The sequence below is a fragment of the Protopterus annectens genome, chromosome 4.part1 (assembly GCF_019279795.1).
Source record: "Protopterus annectens isolate FY-2018-M chromosome 4.part1, PAN1.0, whole genome shotgun sequence".
NCBI classification, from domain to species: domain Eukaryota; kingdom Metazoa; phylum Chordata; order Ceratodontiformes; family Protopteridae; genus Protopterus; species Protopterus annectens.
The window spans coordinates 573,204,278-573,229,875 of record NC_056734.1 but is presented as its reverse complement, the minus strand read 5'-3'; the positions used below and the strand labels follow the sequence as shown (position 1 = coordinate 573,229,875).

The 25,598-nt window shown below is 38.1% G+C and overlaps 1 protein-coding gene across 3 annotated transcripts in view; it reads right to left on the bottom strand.

Moving 5' to 3' along the window:
- Window positions 1–25,598, bottom strand: part of USP13 (ubiquitin specific peptidase 13) — a 1,684,661-nt gene that overhangs the window by 612,386 nt on the left and 1,046,677 nt on the right. For all 3 annotated transcript variants that reach the window (XM_044070383.1, XM_044070384.1, XM_044070385.1), the window contains exon 6: window positions 23,201–23,385. In XM_044070383.1, coding sequence (XP_043926318.1) covers window positions 23,201–23,385 — 185 coding nt within the window. The remainder of the gene's footprint in view (window positions 1–23,200; window positions 23,386–25,598) is intronic.

Sequence of the window (25,598 nt, the reverse complement as noted above, 5' to 3'; positions counted from 1 at the left end):
TTTGGGTATGTAGCGCGCGGTGATGTTGGGCGACTATGATGGTTTGAGATTTGAAAATTCACGGTTTAGGGAGTTCAGTGTATTTGCGGTTCATGCTATGTGTGTCGGTGTTATGGTGTTCGATCATACGGGTTTTCAATGTCGTAATATAGACCCCTAGAAACTACTGCATGTCTCACAAGCCCCAGCATAAACTACATTTGTGCTATGGCAATCAAAAAATCTGCTGTATGCTACTTTAAAATTACAATGTTGGAAAACAAATTCTGAACCTAGGCAAATATAATTACAAACAACACAACAGCATGTGAACGTGCCTGGTGTCTTATCAGCACTAACATTCTGTTCAAGAAAAAGAGGTTGATCTGAGTGCTCAAAAGAAATGCGTAATGACTTCATTCTTTTGTGGGAGAAAGTAGATGCATCTCCCAGAACAGCAGCAATGTCTCTGCTGCTTCTAATAATTTCCCAGTTCCTAGAAATAATGTTCTGGATTGGTTTTAGGTCCAAACAAATTGGAAGTAGGAAGCTGAGTGTGCATTCCAAGCCACTGTTTTTATAGGTTACGGGGGAGGGGGGTTCCTTCTAGAATTCTGACTGGGTGCTTCAGGAGATCAAGCCAAAAATGTTTGATGGTTGACCATTTGCTGTTAACAATGCATTAGTATTGGCCTGAATTTAGACCTTTTTGATTTGCAAACTTCAGTGAAAATATTATCCACTAAAGGCTTTACATAATTTCTATCTGTGAACAAGCTAATCAGGAAGCAGCTTTCTCTGTAGAAAATGTCATCTTTACCGATATTACATTAACTCCTGTGAAATATTTCTGCCAAATCTAGCCCAGTTATGATTTCCTGGGAAATAATATTATTTATTTATTTATTTACATTTGTCAACCGGGAATGTCCAACTGGACGAAGGTCCATTTTCAGCGGAGGCCAGGGGAGAAAAGCTCCACAAATTAAAATATTACAGACATAGTTACAGATGAAGAATCCTAGCAATTAAAATATTACAAACATAGTTACAGATGAAGAACATAGTACATTCAGTAGATAACTAGCATCTGTTCCATCCACGAAGTTATAGCAGATATTGCTTCTACTACTTAATTTACACCTTCCATATGAAATATTCTTATATATTTCTTCAGAAATCTACCCTCTTTTAATATTTCCCTTCTAGGTCTCCTATTACATCCTAAATAGTGCACATCAGGTTCCAGTCTGCACTCATAAATAATATTCCCTGCTGAAAGCTTATTACTATTCCGAAAATACACCTAAGCTCCACAACAGTAGTTTTAGGTGGACTATAAATATCTGAAAGCATAATTTTCCTCCCCTCCCTTCCCAATAACCTCTCACTACCAACAATTTGCCATTCTTGTAAATTTTTCTTCCTCATCTCTCACTATTAGCACCCTAATCGAACCTCAGCACTGAAATAAATAGGACATGCTGGATGGACAGATTCATAACCCAGAGATTCCCTTCACTCTGGAATAAAATCCCAGTCCAGGTTAGGCAGAGTCCCTCATTGACTCTCTTCAAGAGGAATCTTGATGAGTGGATGGGAGATCGTAGGTTTACCCCGGGTATCACTTCTGTGTCACTGTTAGACAGAGGCACAGTATACTAACCTCGAAAAAGGGCATAGCAAAATAAATTTAAAATGGGTGGCGAAAGCCAAACACATTCTGGCTAGACTTATAAATGCCCTAGGGCAGATAGCCTAGTATGAACCTATGAACCTATGTATTCCTTTTCCTTTGTCCCTGATACTCTTCTGAATGCCCACCTTGAAATGCTCTCTGTCAAATTCATATGCACTTTTCTGTTTGAATGCATCTCCTGAAACACTACTTACACCATACACTTCTTATATATTTTTGGTTATACCTGTACGGTTACTTACATTCTCTGTTAATACTGATAAAGCAGCCATTCTGATAAAAAAAAGCATCCAAAGTATAGCTTACATGCAAGGCACTAATGCCTGGCAAGCTGACGTTTTATGTATTTGCTTCTTCTCATCTTTATTTGAATCCAAGTCATATTTTTCAGACCTTTAATTTCAATAAGAAAAAAAAACACTAAAAAAAATGAAAACAAGCAAAAAAAGTTTTAAAAGGCCCAAACCATTTGGATTCATGTCAATCCATCAAACGCAGTTTCAACAAACGCAAATAAACCAAAACCAGTTTGCCAAAACTCACTTCAGTGAACACTGAAACCATTTTTATTTTTGCAAGGAGGCAAGCCCCCCCCAGAATTATATATTCTATCTCAGAGCTTGCACCACCGTGGGGAAAAAAAGCAATCTCCAATTTCATCAAAGGCAGTTTTGGCAAACTGTCTTCAGTTTCTTTGCATTTGCTGAAATCACCTTAGATGGACTGACATGTTACTATCCTTTTAACATATAGCAAGCACATAAACCATATTCACTTTCCAAAGAGGAAGTTTATACCTCCATAATGTGGCACCTGCCCCAAATCAATGGCTGCATCTACTGGCATTACATATTCAAAAGTTAGGGTAAACCACAATGAATAGCATATTAGAGTAGACTATACCACTTGCCTAGATTGCCATTAGTCCTTATTGTATCTTGGTATCTGTCTCTGGTGAGAAAATCAACTTGCATGCTTTCAGTGTTTCTAGCCATAAGAAAAGGTGCACTATCTACCCTTAAATAAGTAAACTAAATTGTTCACGGTTATATTTAAAGTGCTGAGGTTGCTGGGCAGGCGATTACTTGTTAACTGCTCATTTCCACCAGTTTCAAACTTAATTTATTTTTGCTGAATTGCCTGCCAATTTCTCTTTAAAAGTCAATTATATTGCACCTTGTACATTTATCTGAGAGCATGCTATCCAGACCTTTCTTGATTATTTGCTTACACCTGCAGACTCCTTGTCTCTAAATAAAAGCATCTGCTAATGGAATAAACAGTCAATTTGCAAATGCAAGAATCAACTACCATGTTTCACGCTTTTCATAATTTTCTCGTTTTCCAAGCCTATATGTTTAACAAATTCCCTCTTCTGTAGTTTAAAATAAAGACATTAGTCTAGGTATTCACGATTATAAAAACAGGGGAAATATAATCATTTAATTTTACATATAATATGATCACTACACTTTTATACTCCCCAGTAGCATAAGATCACATCATCATATTAACTTTAATTAACTTCTTTTCAGCCTTTTTACTAGGTTACAGTACAAAACATGGACACACTGTAACTGAGTACTTTTTTTTACTTTAATACTAGCGTATACAGCAGTCACTGATAAAACTCCCTCACCTCACATTTAAAATACCTGTAAATGCATACTATACAGAACTGCTTTACAGTATAGCATGCGATATACACTATGAAATTTTTGAACAAAAACGTTTTTTTACTTACAGTTAATTCTTGTGTCTTTCTAGATATTAATGACATAAAATTGTGTTTATGCTTTACAGTCCTCCTAACAGTTCAACATAAATCAGCAAACTTCCAGTCTTTTGCAGCTACTTCTTCCTGTAAAATTGCAGTTCACCTGTCTAAACTATATCTACAGGGACTGACACTAAGTTTTCCCATTTATTTACTAATTTTTTCTATGTCACTGGTCATCTTCTTAATCATCCCAACCTCTCAACTCTAGTGTCTTGTTCAAGTTTATGGTATTACTAATTCTTCTAGTCAGCTCTTGGGCTTTGTTTTGGTCACTCTAGTATATCTTTTGCAAATAATGCAAAAAGTTTCACTGGCAAAGTCTCTCTGTAGACTTTGTAAGGGTGAGAAGAATGCAAAGCTGAATTTCCTGTACTTTGCTGGCTGACTCTTTGTTGGCTATTTTTTTCACTTCCTTCTTAGCCTGTTCTGTACCCAAAACTGTCATCAATCGTCCAAAAAAAATATTCTGAAAACAGCAGAATACAGTTACTTGAATCGGACTCCTGCCTTTTGACATCCCATGATTGCTGGGACAAACTTGCTTATCTTCTGCCTAGTGTGCACTGAATAATGTTTTCCTACAAACACTCCAGTGACTTTTTTAATACGTTTCCCTCCTGCCACAGTTTTGTCAGGAGCAGCTCTTTCTGCTTGTATGATCACATCTTTACTAATATAGATCTCTGTTGCTTTCTCATGGCTGGGTTTGGAGCATACACAGAGTTAACAACTCATTCTGTGGAACACCAGCCAGTTGGTTATTTGTATTTTCATAAAAGTAATGCAATGTATTCCTTGCAGTGTCTCTGGCATAGCAACAAAATTATTTTTCCTGCATGCTCTGTGTTCAAACTGTAATATTTTCTGAAATACTTCTCCATGAGAAGCCTCAAGTTCATCCAATCTTTCCTTCATTTCAACCTCTGATTTCTGCAGTTTTATTGGCTCTTCTGAATAGTTCCTTAAATCATCTTTTATTTTTTCCAGACTTTCACCATCTGACTCTATATATTCCTCTAATACCTTGTTTATTTTAAACACTGAATGCATTTGATTTATTTTTCCTCTAAATTACTGGAAGCCATCTCCTATGCTGAAGCTGAATCTTAAACTGGTTTTGTTGAAGAATTCGAGGTTCTTAACACACAGAACTTTTTCTTTTCCTTTTCTGACTGATTTTTTTATCTTATTTAAAAGTTTTTCTTTGCTGGGATCCAGGCAGTGTAATTACTGACCAGTAAATTAATTTTATCCAAATGGATCATTTTTTCTGGTGTTTTCAACAATTTCTCAATTTTCACATCTGGGGAGCTCTAATCAACCTGCTGTTCGATATGCAGCCATCCTAAAAGTCCCATGGTGCTTGATTCCTTATCCAAGGGATATACAGCATGATTCCCCAATGTCAGAGCCTTTTAAGGACAGCTAAGCCCATAACTGAATTAGATTTGGGAGTATCTTTAAAAATCCAGTCTTGGGGAGGCCAGATGACATTGCCTAGTCTCTCTGGGAAGGTCCCACAACATCAGGCATTCCCATGCAGTCTTCATAAATAGTTTTAATACTGGATGTATTCTAGGGTATAGAAAGCCTCCTTTAGAGTCTGTTGTCTACCAAATGCTGTGTCTGTTGAGCATCCCCCTTCTGACATGAACTGTATGCAAAAGTGGAGGCCAGAATAAGGTTTAGTAGTGACAAAAGAATGACAGTTGGAAAAAATCTACCACAAAAAATAAAGCTTTTGCATAGTGTAGCATGAGGTCAGTTCTCAGAAGTGACTAGCCTGAATGCCTGGGAAATGAAATTGGTAAAGGAAGATAAATTCACAGAACAATGTGAGAAAAAGGGAGATGTGAGCAGACTATGAAAGTTTCAGGTGCTGAGTTACATAACACCTAATAGATTTAATTCTACTATTGAAGAGGATGGACCCCGTTATGCCAGATCACCTCTACTCATTTCTTCTACAACATAGTTCACCAGCCAATAGGAAAGCATCAAATGCACCACCCCTTCTACCACAGCCATTGTAGATACTTGTCAGAGTCATATGCTGTTTTTTACTTCTGAAAACACATATGCATCGAAATAAAACATTTGTGGCTTAGGATTTTTATTTTTCTCCAAACAAGAAAATAATCAGTTTACTGCAAGAACACATGAATGCTGTACTGTATGAAGAAATGCATTATGTTCTAACACTTCAGAAGGATTAAAATACATTCTAGACACATTTTACACTATAAGGGCACAAAAACATCATAAGGAAAATTAGAGGACACCATCACTCCACAGAGTAAATCCATTTCTACTGATATCATATTTTTTTTTTGTGATTTGTTCTACATGGTGGCCACATTCTCCATTCCTAGAGTTCTCTTTTACATCCTCCTTCCTGTATTTCATGAGGTTTCAGTAAGTACCTTCAGAAAAATAATCAATAACCAATAGCACATGTAATCTAATCTGGTTCTAATACATCTATTATGGCTCAGTAACATGCTGTTTACTCTTTTAAGTAGCTCACTGTACCATGTATCATTCAACTGTTTAAATTTAAATGTTTCTTTATATATTTGTCCAAATGCCTTTTTCCATTAATTTTTTTCTAATAACAAAACTAGAAAAAACAGAATAACATGAGAAAAATGAACAGAAAATAGGAAACATGACAAAACTCAAATGAACACAAAAACATGCAAAAACTTTATACACTTGGCAATAAACAAGAGAATTGTTCATTTCTTTAAAAGTTTTTGATCTGAAGTAATAATGCAAGATTCATCTAATGTTGTATTATACATTATTCTAAAATGATACCCAGAATGTATGTTATCTTAAGTAATAATCCAAGATTCATCTAATGTTGCATTATACATTAATCTAAAATAATACCCAGAATGCATGTTAAGTATTACTTAAATTGTTCTTTCAGTTTTTGAAATTGAATGTAGCCATATTCAAGCTTACATTATTTAAAATGTGTAATATCAGTACAGTACTGAAATGGAGAAAGTCAGATCTAATGCAACACACTACGCAGATGATACATTTTCAATTTACAATAAAACCTGAAAATTTCAAAGGACATAGAAAGTACAGTTGTGTAAGTAAATGTACGATAACAGTAGATGCCTGAATGATCACTGCTGCAGTAGCCTGGCTCAAAACATTTGGGAGGTGGAAGGGGAAGGGTACAGGAGCCCCTAGCGAACAGGCCTAGCAAAGCCTGATCTACACCTGGAGAAGGAATCAAGCTTGTAGTACTTTATAAAAGTATGCATAGAGAACCAAGTTTCTGCTTCTACAATACTTCTATGACTTTTATAAAGAGTTGGATTCTAGATGAAGCCAGGGGCCTGATAGAGTGGGCCTTCACCTTGCCTGGAATAGTTATGTTGTGGTGAGTATAACAAAAGGGAATAGCCTTAGACAACCATTTGGAAGAGTTTGTGTTGACATAGATAGTTGTTTCTTCTTTCCTTCACAAGTAATGAACAACTTATCCAAAGATCTGAAAGATTTAGTTCTTTCAAGATAGTACCTGAGTTGGTAACTATTTGAAATATCAGGACCTGCTAAAGCTAGCTCTGCAACACAGATTGAACAGCCAAAGAAAACACTTACATTTATTAAGTCTGAGCGAGCTATGGCGATCTCGGAGTTGGTGTATATATATATATATATATATATATATATATATATATATATATATATATATATATATATATACACACACACACACACACACACACACACACATATATATATATATATATATATATATATATATATATATATATATACACACATATACAGACACACACACACACACACACACACACACACACACACCAAGTTCAAGGGGACAGGGGGCTTGCCTTCCTGCAAAGAAATAGATTAAAGAAGAGCAATCTTAGAGATTCGCTTTTCTCATGGTTTTCTCTCTGTTTTTTTTTTTCGGCTTGTTGGTACTTGACATTTCAAGTGCCAACATTTTAAGGTATGGGGTATCTTCTCTCCCTCATTTTTATGTTAGGGAAACAAAATGGTGAGATGAATAGTTTGGCTTGCAGAAAACTTGGAAACTACTTTAGGCATAAAAAAAGGATTAGTTCTCAAAGAAACCCTGTCTGTGGAAAATGAGATAGGGACGAAACACCACAAGAACTTGCAACTCAGATATTCTTCTTGCAGAGGTCAGACCAATCAGTAAGTCAGTTTTCCATGTTAAGAACCTCAAATCAGCTAGATTAGCTGATTCAAACAGAGCAAGTGTATGCTCCTCTAACACAAAATTAGCGACCATCGGTTTTCATGGAGGTCTCTTATGTAAAACCTCTTTCAAAAACATTTTGACAGGTGAAAGCATTGAAAGAGGAGGACCCATGGGCAGACATGATGAAATGGACAAAAAATTAACCTTGATGGAGAAGTAAAAAAAGCCATAGGATAGTAACTGACAACTATTCAAAAAGCAGAGAATAACTAGCACTGAATGGTGCTGGTCATGTTGTTGGCACCATATTAGAAACTCTTTCTCATTTTTAATATATGATTTTATAGTAGCAAGCTTTCATGCCTCCATTAGTAACTGTTGCCTAAAAGGAGTTAAGACCCTATCAACCAGGCAATCAACTGAAGTTGATTGGCATTGAGGTATGTCAAACACCCTTGATCTTGTGTGAGTAAGATGCAGTATGAGAGGAAGCTTGTGGTAACCGCCCCTGGCAATTTCCAAAAGTAGGGAGAACCATGGATGCCTGGGCTAGGAATTACCATAATGATTTTGTGGATTCCTTCTGAACTTTCAGAAATGTCCTGAATATTTGTTGTAAGGGTGAAAAAGCATGCAGGAACATTCCTGTCCAAAGAAAAGGCATGTGTCTTCCAGCCCTTATTGCATGGAGACATCATAAAGCACACCAAAAAAGTAAATTAAATATGAAGAAACAACAAAAAAATAAATAAATAAACCAAGCTGTTCTGCAACCACTTCAATTTATTGCACATTGAATCTGGTACTTCAGCTGTTCACCTTCTCTGGATAATACACCAACATCATGAAATTACTTTTACACAGGTTGGACCCAGTTAATAACAACTGAATATTCAATAGAATAAAATAAATATGATAAATGCATATTAAACAATCCATAACTTTAACACTTAAATACTTTATAACTAATTACATTATTCATCTTCTAAATAATAAACTTTAAACACCACATTATAAAACTCCTAATAACAAATATGACTTTATTCATTTAAACAACTTTAAAAATTAACTTGCACCAACTTCCTGATTTAAAAACATAAATTAACTTCCAGATTTAAGCCTTTAGGATATAGTGTCCTATAGTTTAATATCATTTTATTATCCAATTCACTCAGCTTATTAAAAGAATGTCCCCCTCTAGACAAATAAAGCTAAGCGAACACACTGAAAAAGAAGCAAATATCAGAACCATGATGTACTTTATAGAAGTGTTCTGCCACAGGACTTTTCAAATTCGTGTTTCTAATATCCCCCAGTTTTACTTTGCTTTTAGTCTGACCCACATACCACCTAGGAGTATTACAATCACATCCTATTATATACACTATCCTACAAGATTCACAATCAAATCTGTTTCTGGAAATGAAGTTTCTCCCATTGATTTTGGTCCCTGTAAGGTTTTTTTATTATAGAACAAACCTTACAACGTCCACAAGTGAATGACACCCTTCTATCAAAAGGTACAATCGATTGTCTCTGTCTAAAACTTAACAATTCTTTCAAATTATTATATCTACCATAAGAAAAAATAATGCATTTTGGAAAGAGCTCACCCAGAACTTAATCCTGATGAAGTACATGCCAAAGTCCTTGACAATATTCTCCAAAACTAAAGAGAAAGGAGAATATTTTGTAACAAAAAAATACTTTTTCATCATACCCATCCTTATTCTTTATATTCTTACCTACAAACGTATCTCTACACTGTTTTCCAAATCCTTTCATTCCTCTACTTTCCAAAAGTTTCTTTTTTGGCATTATTTAATTGTGCCGTGGAATAACCAAGGCCTTTAAGTCAACACTGCACCTGAAACAAGACATCATCCTTAAAAAAAATGTTTGATGTACTGGTGAAAATTCTCTTAAGTTCCCCATACGGAAGAGAGTTAATCAAATGTGGTGGGTGCATTCTGGATGCACACAAAAAGTTCTTTACTGCGTTTTACTTTCTATAAGGTTTATACTGCATATTTGATTCACGTCCGCATAAAATACAACATCCCATTAATTAATAGAGTTCCTATTTTATCCATATGCAAATCTTAAAACATGGGAATTCCTGTTTAACTCATTAAAAATTTCAAGAAATTCACTCTCATTTCCTTTACAAATAAAAAAACAAATCATCTATGTACCTTCAGAATGACATGTTCTGAAAAACTTTGTCGGGTATAAAAATTTCTTTTCAAAGTCTCCCATATATATTATTGCATAACTGAGGGAAAAGGACCTCCCACCACAGTGCCTTTAACCTGCAGAAAAAAATTCATCCTCAAAACAAAAGTAATTGTGAGTCAAACAAAACTCAAGAAAAAATCAGAAAAAAGGTCCGGGGTCCCTCCCCCATAATATTAAATAATGCCTCCAAGCCCCGTTTATGTTTGTATGTTGGTATACAAAGAATTGACATCTGCAGTTACCCATTACCAATCTTCATTCCAAGTGACTCCGACTCCCATTAAACTATCACACAGCTCAAGTGTGTCTTTAATATGTACAAGGACCAATAGTTTAATAACATACAGTTTCTTTACATCATTAGATAAAAAAAATCAGTGTCTCCCCCTTTCCAAAAAGTCTACAGGGTTACTCATCAGTTTTGGATATTCCATCTGATTAGATAAATCACTAACCATATGGCAGTATTTAGGCTTGCTCATGATAACCTAGTTACCCCCCTTATCTACTTGCCTAAAAACATGATCATTCATCCCTTTGAGAAGTTGTTTTAAAGCAAGCCATTCATCTTTATTAAGATTATAACTCTTCTGGGTCTGTAAAAAAATTGCTGAATTCAAGTTCTACTTTCTTATATATTATCTTTTCAAAAAGACAAACAGCAGGGGAGATTTTAGCAGGCATAAGCTTATTGTCACAAGAAAGAGCTGGAACAGTTAATTTCCCATATCCTGTACAAAAAAACATTAGAACCCCCTTTCATCCCATCTTCCATTTCATTACAAACATCAGAAGATCCATCAGAAAATCAGTTTCATATACTGATAAATTTAGAAGGGAGTTGGCATCCGTTTCTGAACCACCATTATTAGTAGTCATTTGCCTTCCTCACTTGTCATGAAAGAACACACATGGAGTACTGGAGTAGAATCTTACCAGCTGATAGTTCAGAGAGGAGGCAAAGCTCTACTTGAGAAGCTTCTCACACATGGATCAAATCTTGGAAGACCCCCCCCCCCCCAATCTAGTTTACATTCACGAGGGTCATTCTTTTGTCCTGTTCAGCTTGTCTACCACACAATTTTGCATTGACAGAATGTAGTTTGCCTGTAGAGTGAGAATGTACTGTGAAGCTATACCCCAAGCTAACATGGCTAGGCTACAGAAGGGGTACGACAAGGTTTCCCCTTGCTTGTTAATGTACCACAAGACTGTGGTATTGTCTGTAACAACTTGAAGTCCCAAGAACCAAGGATAATTCAGAAAATTGAGCAGCCTGATCACAGCAAGCATCTCTTTTATATTTATGTGTTTGCATCTGTCCTTGGTGTTCTATACATCTTGTACTTTTATCCCTCATAAAACTGCTCCCTAAACAAAGACCAATGTGTATGTGGTGACTGCTTTGAAATAGAGAGGGAGAACAGAAGACCTGGATTTAGAAATATCTTTTATCTCCACCAAGTGAGTCCCCTTCTGACAAACCACAGCACTGAGATCTGAAAACACAAAGGTTATCGGTGTTGGAACGAAAGAGACTTTAGATACCACTCTATATCGGGTCATGTGGAGTCTTGCCAGTGCTATCATTCCTCAAAGTCCTGAGGTAATTCCTCTTAGTGACCGAAGTTTGTGTGGAAAACCTGAGAAACAGATCTACATATAGGTATATTTTTTTCCTGTGGAAGAAAAGCTCTTTGAACTGTGATATCTAGAAGACATCCCAGAAACACAATCCTGTAATGAGTCAAGAAAGACATTTGAATGTTCTCCTGGAATCCCAGCTTGTGCATCAGATCTCTCACATGAGAGAGACAGAGAGAGAGAGAAATATTCCTGACACTTTGAAAAAGACTCCGTAAAGATAAGCAAGTTGTCTAAATATGAAAAAAACATGGATAAACAGTAGCTTGCAATGAGATATAGAAATAGACACTTTGTGAACATTCTTGGTGCAGTGGACAGTCCAAAAGGTAAGACAGAGAACTAATAATGTGATCTAGACACAAAAAACCTTAAGAAGTCTGGATGGCTAGGAATGTGATCATAAGCATCTTTTTTATCTAGTGTTAACAAGGAAACTTGAATGAGGAAGAAGAGATAACAGGTTGTGAAACGATATCATTTTGAATTTGAGCAATGTCACAAACAGGGTTAGGAAAGAAAAATCCAGAAATGGTCTCCAAGCATATTCTTTCTTTGTCTGGCACCAAAATCTTTCTTGAATAAACCCTCTTTCCCACTTGGGAATGGGGAACTGGTTCTATCACTCCCTGGGGCAACATGTAATGAAGGACAGGTGGAAATAAAAAGAGTCTGGTCTGGTGGATGAGGAATTGCTCCTCCCACTGCCATCTCTAACTTGATGAATGATCTTCAGGACCCATTTGTCTGAAACTATCTGTTGTCAAAGAGAAAAGTGGAGATTCAGACTTTCTGGAAGAAAAAAAGAAGCAGCAAGGGTGGGGGGACAAAATCTCTGAAACAGTCATTCTGACTTATCAGACTTTCCATTGTTTTGGGAGTTTCCAGAATTCTTCTGGGAACTCCCTTGTCATTTCTTATATGTCTGCATTTTTTTGAGACTGTTTCTTACCAAAACTGGATGGGGAGTTAGCGAATCCCTTGAAAAATTTGGAAAAGGAGGGGTGAAATCAGCTTACCACTTTCATCACACTTTTTGTTCACTTCTGCAGCAGAAGGGCCAATAACTAAATCTCTATCCAAAAAATAATTTAAAATCTAATTTTTATCATCATATGGGAGGCTGTGAGAATGCAGCCATGGAAACCTCCTCAAAACAGTACCAGTGGCCATAGCCCTCGAAGAAGTATTAGAGTCATACACACTCACTGTTTACAATGAATAGTGACTTGAACACTAGAAAAAAAATAAATTTAAAGCAGATTTTTTCGTCACAATTAGAAACTGAAGATAAAACATTTCTCATAATTTCACAATTAGGACATGAGCCTGTCAATTCAAAATTCTGAAAATCAAGCCTGCAGAATCATACACTTTTCCCCATATTTTTCTCATCCTTAATAGAAATAGGAGGACTGGAATAACTTGTTTTAGCAGCAATAAACTGTTTAGAAGCAGAAGGATTCACTAAAATGATAGCTGCTGTAGCAGGTTCGGCAAGAGTATCTAAAAACTTAAAAAGACCTAGGAACTTTACACATCCTATCTGCCTTTTTAGGGGCAGCTGGATGACTGTTGGGAAAAGTGCAAGCAGTAACACACATGTCCTCCAAAGATGACAGAACTGGAACAATGGGTGTAGGTTCTGGAAATTCATTCTGTAACAGCTCATAGTATTTTCTTAGGCACTAAGAAATTGCAGTGTTCTCCCACTGAAACCACAGGCATATTCAAGACACAGTCTCAGAGAAAGAGACCACCCGGGAGGGTCAGAAACTGAGCTTTCCTCCAAGTCTGAATCAGAAATCTAAGGAAAAAAAGCTATATCAGTCCCTGCATTCTCCTGTCCAGATTCTAAAACTTGAATCTCATCAGGAAAGGAAGTAGCCTCTTTTACCAGAAACTACTTTACAAAAAAGGATCAAAAGCCTGAATTAAACCTGAGCCAGATACAGTAAACTTCTTCTGTCTAATGGAATTTGAGGAGTAGATAGCTTTTGTTTCATTTTGACAGAAAAATGGGGACAGTGTCTTATTACTGGCAGAAGCAGTTTCCCTAGGGATGGGCACAAAATTTTGACTAAACAGGAAAACTGTCCCTATTCCTTCTCTCCCAGGACTGACAATAGTGTCTCTCTCTTGTCCACTAAGGGGGCACCAACAGCAGCAGCAGATGTGAGTAACCCCCAGTCCAAATTTCTGTAGGTGCTGCAGCTGAGGGATCCAGGGTGAAATATCTGTGGTCTGAAATACAACAAATGGCCACAGCACAGTTACTCACCTGCAGCTGAGGCAAATTGCTAGCCTACTGTGATGGCAAAGGCTGTTTGCTTAACTTTTTTCTTTTCATGGCTGAAGAAGGACTCAGTGGCAGATTTAGGCTTTGGCGCAGGGGTGCGCGCCTCCCCCTTTTTAAACTGATTCTGTAGCTTGGCTAGGACATCGGAAAACAGTAACATAAAGTAGCTTTTAAAAAAAAAAAAAAAGTACGTACATATTTGGTGTTGGCTCCTTTAAGGAGGACACCAGACACGTGGAAGTGAGCTCATGGTATGTCCGGCTGGCTGCGAGCGGGAAATGTGCGGAGCATTTCAAAATTGAAAGCATTTTCAAGGGGCTCTGTGTTTTTCTTCTCAGCATTGCTTCTTTCGTCGGTAAGAGACCAGCCTGCCCTGCCAATCGAAGCGTGCGTCTGTAATGCATGCAAAACAGGATTCTCTTTCGGAATGTAAGTAAAACTACTTTGCCAACAATAAAGATGTAAACTAACAATTTACGGTGTTTCCTGCAGTTGTTTTCAAGCTAGGGCACCAAAAACTGTAGGGCAAGTGTGACGAGCGGCCCCACCCCACTTTTGCACCCTAAGCAGCTCACCTTGCATAAAAAAAAAAAAAAAAAAAAAAATGCTGAATACCTTCTTCTTCATGCATATTCACGTCTGCGTAGTTGCTTGCTGCTGGCTTGCCCTCCTCTTGCATTGCCAGTCATGGGAAAAAAAAGACTTCCGACCGCAAAGTATAAACTTTGTTTCTGCAGTTGTTTGCCCTTTCCCATGCTGGTTGGTGACCTGGCCTGCTTACCTGGCTCTTCACTGCTCTCTGACTAACTGGAAATAAGATACGTCTATAATAAACCATCCACCACATCTCTTGCATTGGAAAGTAATTCGTCATAATGACGTTACTTAGTTAAATGTTGGTTCTTTGCTTTTTATTTTTCCTCAGGTATGTCGAGGGACTAGTTTGGTTCAATACTTGGGAACTTACACATCAATGGCAGGCAGTAGCCTGATTTTAGGGTTTTGTAAGGGAGCTTAAGGAGGCAACCCAGAAGTGAGTCACATTGCTGGGGATAGGTAGGTAGCTATTTGCATTTCTTGTAAGAGTAAGACATGGCAATGATGTGATTGCTGATCAGATTTTTCTTTTTTAAGAGTCTGAAGTTTGTGTGTTGTATACAGAATGGAGTCAAAGGATTGGGAGGCCATATTCAAGTTTGGGAATAAAAACATTCTTAGGAATACCAGCTCTTGAGGAAGGAGTTACAAGGTATGAGATCCTGTAATAAACTTTGAGTTGAGTCAGCACTTTATTAATGAGTAAACCTGTGTATGTGTTAAAATTTATGGCTGAATGAAGGGTTAGGCCTATATATTTCTGTATGGTAACATTGGAGATGCAGTTATTGTTGTCTTTCATAGTGCTGCTGAATGCTTTACAAAACCCATGCTCTAATCACAGAACTATTAATGTTTTTAAGGAGTTTTTCAAAGATTTTAGTAATGGGGCAGATATTTGAGATAGCAGGGATATGTTTAGGTATTGGAGTAGAGAATGCTGCTATATTCGCAATATAGAATTTCATAGTCTTGAATGTCAATATGCTAATCTCTGCTTTCATTTAGTGTTGTGAAATGTGTGAAAGCATCAATGTTGAACTTCTGAGGTGATACAGTACTACGTTGTGAAGTCCATTAGTGCCAACAGTATAATCCAACCTGTTGTAATAAGTGGAGTACCTGATGCTCATCATGTTTCACTGTTGCAGTCATCACTGTTGGGTTCTCCTGCTGGCAGGCAGGCCTCAGTCAACCAGAATCCCAAAGTCTGGGTCCGGTGTTGGCTGAAGTCGCTTCTTCCCTGACGTCAGTGCGCCAAGGGTTTAAAGGCTCCAGCTGATGCCATTTTCTTCAGTCTTTCTTGCCGTATGGTGCCCGAAGCAAAAGCAGTTCACAAGTGCTGGTCGGCCGACTCCTGTGAATTTTTTGTGATTTCAAAACCGAAGACTTCTTCATAAAGCTAAGTACCCCGCTGAGGAAACTTTTTTTTCTTGCTCCAGACCGATGTCAGAAAAAGTTAATAATTGTATTTCTTGTGAGAAGCAAATACCTCATAAGGATTTTCATTCTTACTGTATTCCTTGCCTAGGCCCTGACCACGATGTAGCTAGTTGTCGGTTTTGTGTTAGATTTAACCAACGCACTATAAAGCGTCGGTACGATTTTGCCTTTCATTATTTTGGGAGAAGATTTAACTATAAAATGTTGTTGGATTCGTATCCGACTACCGGAGTTTATAAAAAACGCAAGGATAAAGACAGGCCTCTGAGGTCCAAAACGGATGATGATACTCAGACAGAGCCAGTTGCTGGTTTGTCGGCAATCAGTGAGGTGCTTTCGCAGCCCCTGATGTTTGCCACTTCAGAACCGCTTGCCGATACCGACTCCCACGAGGAGCCGATGAGGACTTCAGAATCTCAAGGGACTGGACCTTTGGATAATGCTCCCTGAGATGGGTCCGGAGCCGCTGTGCAAGTACCGGCTTCTGAGGGAGTTTTCAGGCCTACACAACTTCATGTAAAGATGGCTTTAGTTTTAAAGACAAAGGCTAAGACTCCTACAAAGACAAAGAAACAATCACAGGCCTCTTCTGATCCGGGGCCTAGACCACAGAAACAAATGCTCAAAATGGCTGAAGACCTGTTGATTATGATCAGGGATTCCCATCCCCCTCCAGACAAAAGGCCTAGGCAAGAGCCAGATTATGAATCATCTGATCAGGTTTCTATTTCCTCTGTCTCTTCCGCTGAACAGGATTATACTTTCCCTCCTTATGAGGATTCTGATGCTGAAGATTCCATTCATTCAGCTTCCCCTCCTGAAGATTATTCCTTTGGGGAAACCTTGCCTGACATGAGAGAGCATTTTCACTGGGAGGGTCAGGAATATTCTGGATCCAAGAGAAGGCTCAGGGATTTTCTTCTTCTGCCACAGCATAGGCCCCTGGCTATCCCCCCAGTATTAGAGATAGTGGATGATGTTTTTAAAGACTCTACCCTAACTCCTGATTCTTTCCCTCCTGCTCCTGTGAAACCAGACAGATATTACAGGGTCCCAGACTCTCACAAATTTATTTTTAAAACTCCTTCAGCTGATCCAGAAACTATTTCTCAGGGTCCTAAGGGTGTTAAGGCAGCCACTGCAAAGAACCCTATCCCCTCTGATAGGGAGTCCAGAGCATTGGAAAGATGGGGCAAAAAGGTTTATACTTCTGCGCGCCTCCCCCTTTTTAAACTGATTCTGTAGCTTGGCTAGGACATCGGAAAGCAGTAACATAAAGTAGCTTTTAAAAAAAAAAAAAAAAAAAGTACGTACATATTTGGTGTTGGCTCCTTTAAGGAGGACACCAGACACGTGGAAGTGAGCTCATGGTATGTCCGGCTGGCTGCGAGCGGGAAATGTGCAGAGCGAGCGAGTGGAAGAAAATGACGGTCACAAATCATATGGATTATCGCTGCGAGTGGGAATTCCGAAATGTAGTTGGATTTGAATCACTTGATCAGGTAAGAGAGTGTGTGGATTATGCTTTGTGACATGAAATCTCTAAATTCTGTAAGTCTATTTAATTGCTTGTAACAACTGAAGAAATTTTTCTGCAGCTCAATTCTGAGCTTAAGGATTACTGTGTTTTAATGAGTGAAACAGTGAGGTGAAGAGAGACAGGACTCTGAAAATGTGACTGTTCAATGGACTGTGCTTAGCTTATACACGTTGAGTTGCTGTTTGACGAATGTCTGACGACCGTCTACAAGGTTTTTCCATTATTGCAAGTGAATAACAGTTATAATTTAAATATCTAAACTCAAATGATGATTATGTCTTGCATATATTGAATGGTGTTACAGATGATTGATGAAATAAACTCGCATTGACTATCTTAACAGTTTCCTTGTGCTTTTAATTATCCACTTGAAGATTGTTAGATGTATGGGTCATTTTGTTAAGAGATTTAGTGGAGAAAATCAATCCATTGTTATAATACAAAGTTTGGTAAAGTTGTCAGAAGCTTTTATGATTTAATTGCTTTACGGGAACTTTAGATTTAGCATGTGATGCACTTTTGCCGCATCTCTCCAGCACCTTGGCAATAATGTAAATGATTGCCTGACGTGCTTGCATGCCTCTCAGCTGAGCCTGATTATATTATGTCTCTCTTAAAATTTTTGGTTTTCCGGCAAATCAGTGACGATTACAGTCAGTCAGTAATGCTAGACGTTTGAGTGTTTTATTTCTCAGTCAGTAAATGCATGTTGATGCAACGCCTGTTCTTTTTAAGTGAATTAAAATAATACACTTTGTTGCTGATTTTTGAGCCTTTGTTCCCTTCCCCCCTAATTTTTGGGTTTGTCAAAGAATTTGAGAGATGTGCCCCCATGGTGCTGCGCACTAATGTGCGTCATCCCATAAGGGCTCATTTCTCGTTATTTTACATGGTATTATAACTATATCTGCAAGTTGTATGTTCCATTAATATGATTTGAGAATGGCACCTACATAACCCCTCTCCTCTTAGACTTGGAGTTAGGGGTTCCAACCCACTTACAAATGTTATTACTGGAAAGTACAATTATTGCTCCCTCCTCCACCTCAAAAAGAGCTTGTATAGTCGGTGTCTTTGAGCATAGATAAGTTGTCTAACTTTGGATTTGCTGCTGTTGTGCTTTGATAGCTTTCATGTCAACTAAACAGAAGTGGTATTTATTAATTTTTCTTCCTGTTTTGTTTGTCAGGAGCATTACACTGATGTCAATAAGTGCCCTACTTACTAAGCACTTGCATGTGCCAAAATTCCTGCCTTTTTTGAAGATCAGGTCAGATCAAATTGCCATCACTATACTCCATCCTTTTAAGGAATAATAGCTTCCTTCCGCTGTTTCTGGCTGGGCTATTTGTAGCATAACATTGTTCCAGAACCCTGATCTCTGAACTCCCAGATGGAAATCTAAACTCCCAGATGGAAATCTAGCTTTTCTACTACTAGGCAAATAAATTCCTGTACATTTTATGACTTGTGTGTTAGTCAGTATAACAGAAAGTTTGAGAGTCTGCAACTTTCCTTATAAGGATTTATAATGAACTTTGGGTTTTCTATGTATAGAGAATAAACTGTTCTGTAACTGGGTAGATGCTCTGTCTTCACCTCGGAGCCTCACAAATATAATGAAAAATCAAACAGACCACAGCTGAAGGGTATATAGTTGAAACCAATGTTGTTTAATACACAAAGTAAGCGCTTTCACAACTGACTGCTAAGTCTTCTGAATAATCAGTCAGTTACAGATCGTGAAAGCGCTTACTTTGTGTATTAAACAACACTGGTTTCAACTGTATACTCTTCAGCTGTGGTCCATTAGATTTTTTATTATATTTGTGGGTTTTCTATGTAGACTGTAAAAGCTGCCAATTATACCCTACCACTTATAAACTCAGCTGTCACCAGTAACTATGCTTTTGTAATTGTTTCACACCTGCTTAATAGAGCTGAAATCTTTCAGCTTTGGTCATAAATTTTCAGATGCTTATTATCCCTTGGGCAAAAAAAACAATTTGCCGTAATTTTGAATTTTAAACTGGTCATTTGTACCCTTAGTTTCTCTCAGGTTCTTTGCTTCTTTGTTAACTGAATTAAGTAGGTCAGGGATGCCTTTTTTTTAGTCGCAGCTTTGGCAAGAGATGTCCCTGATGGTACTTCATCCAGAATTTAGTACAGAATGCACTTTAGATATTAAAGTCTGACTTGTTCATAATTGTAGAGTGATGAGGGCATCAGGAGTAAGTAGTGGAGGTTTGTGATGATATTATATTAATCTAGTGTTAGTAGGTGTTTATCTGGTCTGAGATGGGAAACACACAAAAGGGCTAAGTGTAGTCCTTTTATTGGCCAGAGGGCTCAGTAGTCAGTTTTCTGTATTTCCAGTATTAGTATAAATATGGCACATTTGCACAGAGCTGCTCACTGTGCCAGTGTCTTGTACTGACACAAACCTCTGGAAACATTGCTTAATTTCATTATGCTATGGAAGTTACTGTGTTATTTCCTTTATTATTGCACCCAGGACCATTGCTACTCTGACAGCATCTGGCTTGGCACTGGGCAGCATCGTTGGTTAGGTTAGCTGCAGATTACACCAAATAAGCGCCTTTCCCTCATCCTGTAACAAACCTCCTCCACTTATATCCTTTCAAGTACACATTATGACCTGCAACCATGGATGGGCACTTTCCTGCTATCTCTGCATCCAGTTTGGAGGACATGGGCATCCTGAGGCAATGTAACAATTGCCTTATATAGGTTCATAGGTTCATAGATTAGTACTAAGCTAACTGCCCTTGCGAGCCATTTTAAGCCTAGCCAATTATCCCTTGTGAGACTCAAACCCTGCACCTTGTGTTTGTAAGGCAAACACCTTAACCATTAGGCCACCCTCCCAACCCTACACTTAATTCATGAACAGACAAATATAGTAAGCAAGAGATGTAGTTATACATTGACATCAGAGGGTAGACTGTCACATAAAGACCTAAAAGGCAACAAACAAGTTGTCAATGACTCGCACACAACACTTGCATCACAAAAAAACACAAACACAGACCCACACATGCAGAGGTACTTGCATGTAACTTACCCAAACTTCAAAGACCTCCTGGGCGCAATTCTCTGTTTTCTCATACTTATGCTATGAGCATCCTAGATGAGGCTGTTAGTAAATGTTTGCCTCTTGCTCCATATTGTCACATTATGTTCTATATTTTGGAGATGAGGGGTTGAGAGCTATGGGAGGCAGTCAGTGGAAGAAAGCAAATGGCAGACTTTAGTCTGTGTAGGACATATTATTTAGCCCTAATATCCTTTTAGTAAGGCTTCTTTGTGGGCATTCCAGTTGCATGTGTCTGGACAGATACAGGCCAAAGGGGGCATTATGCTCAATGACTGGCCTAAGGAGTGCTGAGTAAAGGAGGGCAGTGACATCCTAGATCTAGACATAACCCATTTCTTTAAGCTGTTTAATATAGAAGCACTTTCTTACATAAGTAGACATACTGGTCAAAATTTAGGTCACTGTCCAGATAAGTTCAGAAAACCCAAACAAGTCTATTCTTAAGGTCTTATTGTCATCATAGTTGTTTTCCTGAGGTAGATGACTTACAAAGGATACAATAATGCATTTACTGGCATTTCATTTTGGTCCATGATTGTGGCACCAGTTGTTTGGGACAAACCGTCCAGTAGGATGGCTGTGTAATTTGGGGTTCAGTGACTGCTCCTAACTTGTAGTCATGTGCAAACTTAGTCATTCAGAGCCCTTTGGTATTGGCTTTTACGTCAGAAAAGTAGATGTTAAACAGGAGAGGCCCCAGCACAGTACCCTTGGGACTCCACCAGTAGCTCATCTCTTTCTGGAGGTAACTTTGTCAATTTTGCTTTCTTGCATCTCATCTGTGAGCCATGTGGCAATCCAGTAGGTGACCATAGTTTATTCCTAGTTTATTTAGCTGTTCTACAATGCCTGAGTGGGGGATTGTGTCAAAAGCTTTAGCTAGGTCAAGGTATGCAATGTATACCATTTTGCTTTCCTACATTGCATTGGTGACCTTTGCAAAAAAGTACATTAGATTTGGTCAGCATGACCTGCCCTTGACAAATCCAAACTAAAATGGAAACAGTATTCGAGGGTTGCTGTTTCCTAATAAGGCTTTCCATGGCTTTGCATATTAGGCTGGCCAGACAAAGTAGATTTGTGTTACTGTCCTTTGGGAAATGCTACAGTACTTAAATTTGGTTTTATACATTGCATATAATTTAACTGACTGTTTTTAGGAATTTTTTCATAAAATATGTATTTCCTTAACTTGCAATGTTCTTTAACTAACTGAACTTCACTTGCACACACAAAATTATTTACATAAATTAACTTTGCTGGTTTCACATAAATCATTGTTTACTTAAATTACTTACATTTGCTATGGGTCTTGGGGTGATATCACCTTCACTGGGATTCTTTGCTATGTTATCATAATGCTCATGTCAGGTATGCCATATAAAAGAACTACTTCATATGGGCAACCAAACATATATCCTCTAGGTATGTCTTGAAACAACTGGTAATGTTTGTTAATATGCTGTGTGCTGGATAGAAGTTATGTACCTCCACTAACACAACCACACCAGGTTCACTGGATCATACGAGAATATTAGGCTAACTGTCATGAATGGTAATTATAAGGCTAGCTAATAAGCTGAGATCAGAATCAAACCCAATACTTTGTGTCTGAGGTGAAAACCTTAACCGTTGTGCTCACTCGACCCACCACCCCCAATGTTTTGCAAATGACTGTATGTTGCTGTGTTTTCACACATGCTGATACAATATCTTAAGGTGATCCTTCCATATCCCCCTTCCCCAGTGTTTTGCTTTCCTGCCTCCCCACCTCACTTGTCGACTTTCTAGACTGCGCCCCCCCCCTTTGTAAAACCCTGGATCCGCCACTGGGACTGACCATGGGACTGACACACTGTCCCATGGTAAAGCCAAAAATGGTGCCTCTTTCCTGAGGAAACTATGCAGCAAAGACCAATAAAAACAAAAAGTCTTTAACAGTTACGTTTCTCACAAACACAGTAAATAGCACTTTAAAACACTTTGCCAGCCCCACAATGTAAAATAAACTATTTCTCCACAGCAAAAAGTGTTTTTCAGTTACCTTAAATTACTTTAAAACTGACAGGACAAAAAAATGTTCCTGTTAAAAGTACAGTTGTAACAGTCCATTAAAACACAACCTTGCATCTTAAAGTAACTTTACTAAACAGGAAAGTACAATAAAACAAACATGTTTTTTTAATTGTGGAAGGTTTTTCCCTAAAGGGAACTTAACTGCCCAGCAAAGGAACAGCACAAGTTGACTGTCAGTCCTTGAAAGCCCACAGAGGAGCACTCTCTTCATCATGAGGAAAGCTTTGAAAGGCTTGGCACCCAAGCCTGTCTTTTCAGTCAGCTCAGCTTAAGCTGACTGACTGTTTGGGTGCATGGAAGTGATTAATATGATGGAGATCTTATATGTCAGTAAATTCTGCAGTTCTCTTAACTTGTACTAAAAGAGGTTAGAAAAGAATCTGTTCATACAAACCTATTCAATAAGGTAGCTCTGGGTGTAGTTCTGTAGTAGATGACAGAAGACATCTGTACTAACCTGCTAAAGGAAGTCAGGAAGTGAAAGCATCCAATCCACATGATAAAGTCAGAAGATTACTCATTCAAACCTGCAGCAGAAGCCAAAGGGTGAAATGGCGTCTCAACTAACCTGCTCCATCCGGTGTAATACTCCCAAGTTTTACTGCTAAAGGGAATCCTGTGTCTTTATAATGATCCAATGCATGTCCGTTCCCTCCATGGCCATCAAAGAACCATCTCCCACACAAAATAGAGCCATCAGTCAAGTTCAACCATAGGTTGTCTCGCATTTCGCACTTGGCACACTTCCAACCACTACAAAGCAAAAGGAGAGTAATTAGAATAGTTAATTATCAAACTGAGCATTCAGGGCCAATACACAAGCTGCAATGTTTTACAAAATCTACTTCACAAAGTAAAATCTTAACACTTCATTCCCTACATTTCTGCAAGCTGACAGAAGTAAATCATTCTGTGAAATGGCTACTCTGTGGAATGCTAAAGGAAAAGAAAACATGATGTTCTATGAAAAGGTAAGCTACTGAAAATAAACATGACAATGTAGGAGTATTATAAGAGAGAAAAAAAAACATTTAAGGAATATCCGCAAGAAGATTCAGTGGGCATGTGAAAAAAAATGATTCGTCACTAGCAGGATAATGGATAAGAAACACAAAAGGAGACATCCTGTTCTTGTCAGCAAATTAAATGAACAGCTATCTCAAACATGGGAAACAAAAAAGAAGATAAAGCATCTGAGAAACAACAGGATATATAAGCAAGTCTCCTTTCTTCTGTATATTTTCCAAAATAATATTTATGCAATCATTGCAATTTTTCCTAAGTGCTTTTTGCCCTTGTGCCTGCCAACCACCAAGTCTCCCCAATAGGATTCTGATGATTCATTTCTTCAAAGGTGGAATCACACCTGTACAGTACAAAGACAAGTGTTATCAGAAGCTGCTGTCATACGGGCAACCATGAGAGAAGCTTGACCCCTCACCAGCATTCTGGCAATAAAAGTATTCTATATGATCTAATCCCACCCCTTCGGTGGGGGAAGAAATTGTTGGCATCACCATGGTGACCCACAATGCCTTTCACCTGCAACTACACAATTATGTGCACTCACAAATGTAGGCTATCAACAGGTGGCAGCTTAACGAGTTGAAAGCCCATCCCCAGGACATGCCCTTGACAACATCATTTCAAGGAATTGTTCTGTATGTGCCCCACTCTACTCTACCCTACCCTTCCTCCTAGGATGAGCATGCTCATCCTCCCCAACAGCTTTGTCAAATGTTTAAGCTACTAACTGCACACAGGTTGCCAGGCCTATAATGAGGGCTTTGTCCCCATATGCACCACAGCTGGATAATTATTACAGCATTTTCAACAGGAGAAGGACTCGAAATGTGAAAATTTCTTAGGTTACTGTTACATACTCCAAAGTATCCAAGTGCGTTTCACTGGAATGTTTGAGAGGCTTAGTTGTGAAGATCAGAGGACACAAGCCTCTACAATAAACTAAACCTTGACAGAAAAAAAATGTTAGATATGGATATAATGGAAAACATATAGGTTCATAGGTAGGTACTAGGCGATTGGCCCTAAGGTCTATATAAGCTTCGCCAAAAAGGTTCCCTGGCTTTCACCCCCCCCCCCCAAAGAAAATTATTATCATTATTATATGGACTGTTTATCTTTTTTATGCACTTCAGTGAACATAAATCATTAAAAGTTTAACATGCTAACATTTGTATTTTGACAGTTATTTGGAACACCCAACATTGCTTTACTGTTCCAATAATGGTGCAGTGTCAGGATGTGAGTTACACATTCATCTCACTCTTGAGGCATTCTCTTACTGTGACTAATGTAAGACTGACATTACATCTGAGGTTGTTGCAGTGATGTCATATTTCAGCTGTACAATCTTGTAATTGGCGTAGTGATGGGACATTTGAACTGCATGTTTTGGTGACTAGACAGTGACAAAATATTCAAGCTGCATATTCTGGTGACAGCACAAAAACAATGCCTGAGCTTGACATTTTGGGGTTGCTACAATGGTGAGATGTTTTAACATGAATATTTTACTGATCATATAGGGAAAGAATATTTGAACTATATGTTTTGATTATTGCACAGTGATGTGAGGCTTGAACTGCTCAATTTGGTGGCTGCAGACTGAAGTAATTTTTGTTGGCACATTCAGACAAGTGCAGAGATGAAAGGTTTTGTATACATATTCTGGTTAACAGAAAATGATGGCATGTTTGAGCTATGCATTCTACTGATAGTGCAGAGATGGAATGTTTTAACTTTACATTGTGGTGCTGCTACAGTTGTTAGATGTTTGACGTGAATGTAATGGTACAGAGATAATATTTGAACTACATGTTTTCATTGTTGCACAGTAGTGAGAAGTATGAGCTGCAAACTTCTGTAGATTGCAGACCAATGGAATATTTGTCTACAAATTCAGGTAAGTGCACAGAGATTAAACATTTCAAGTATATATTATT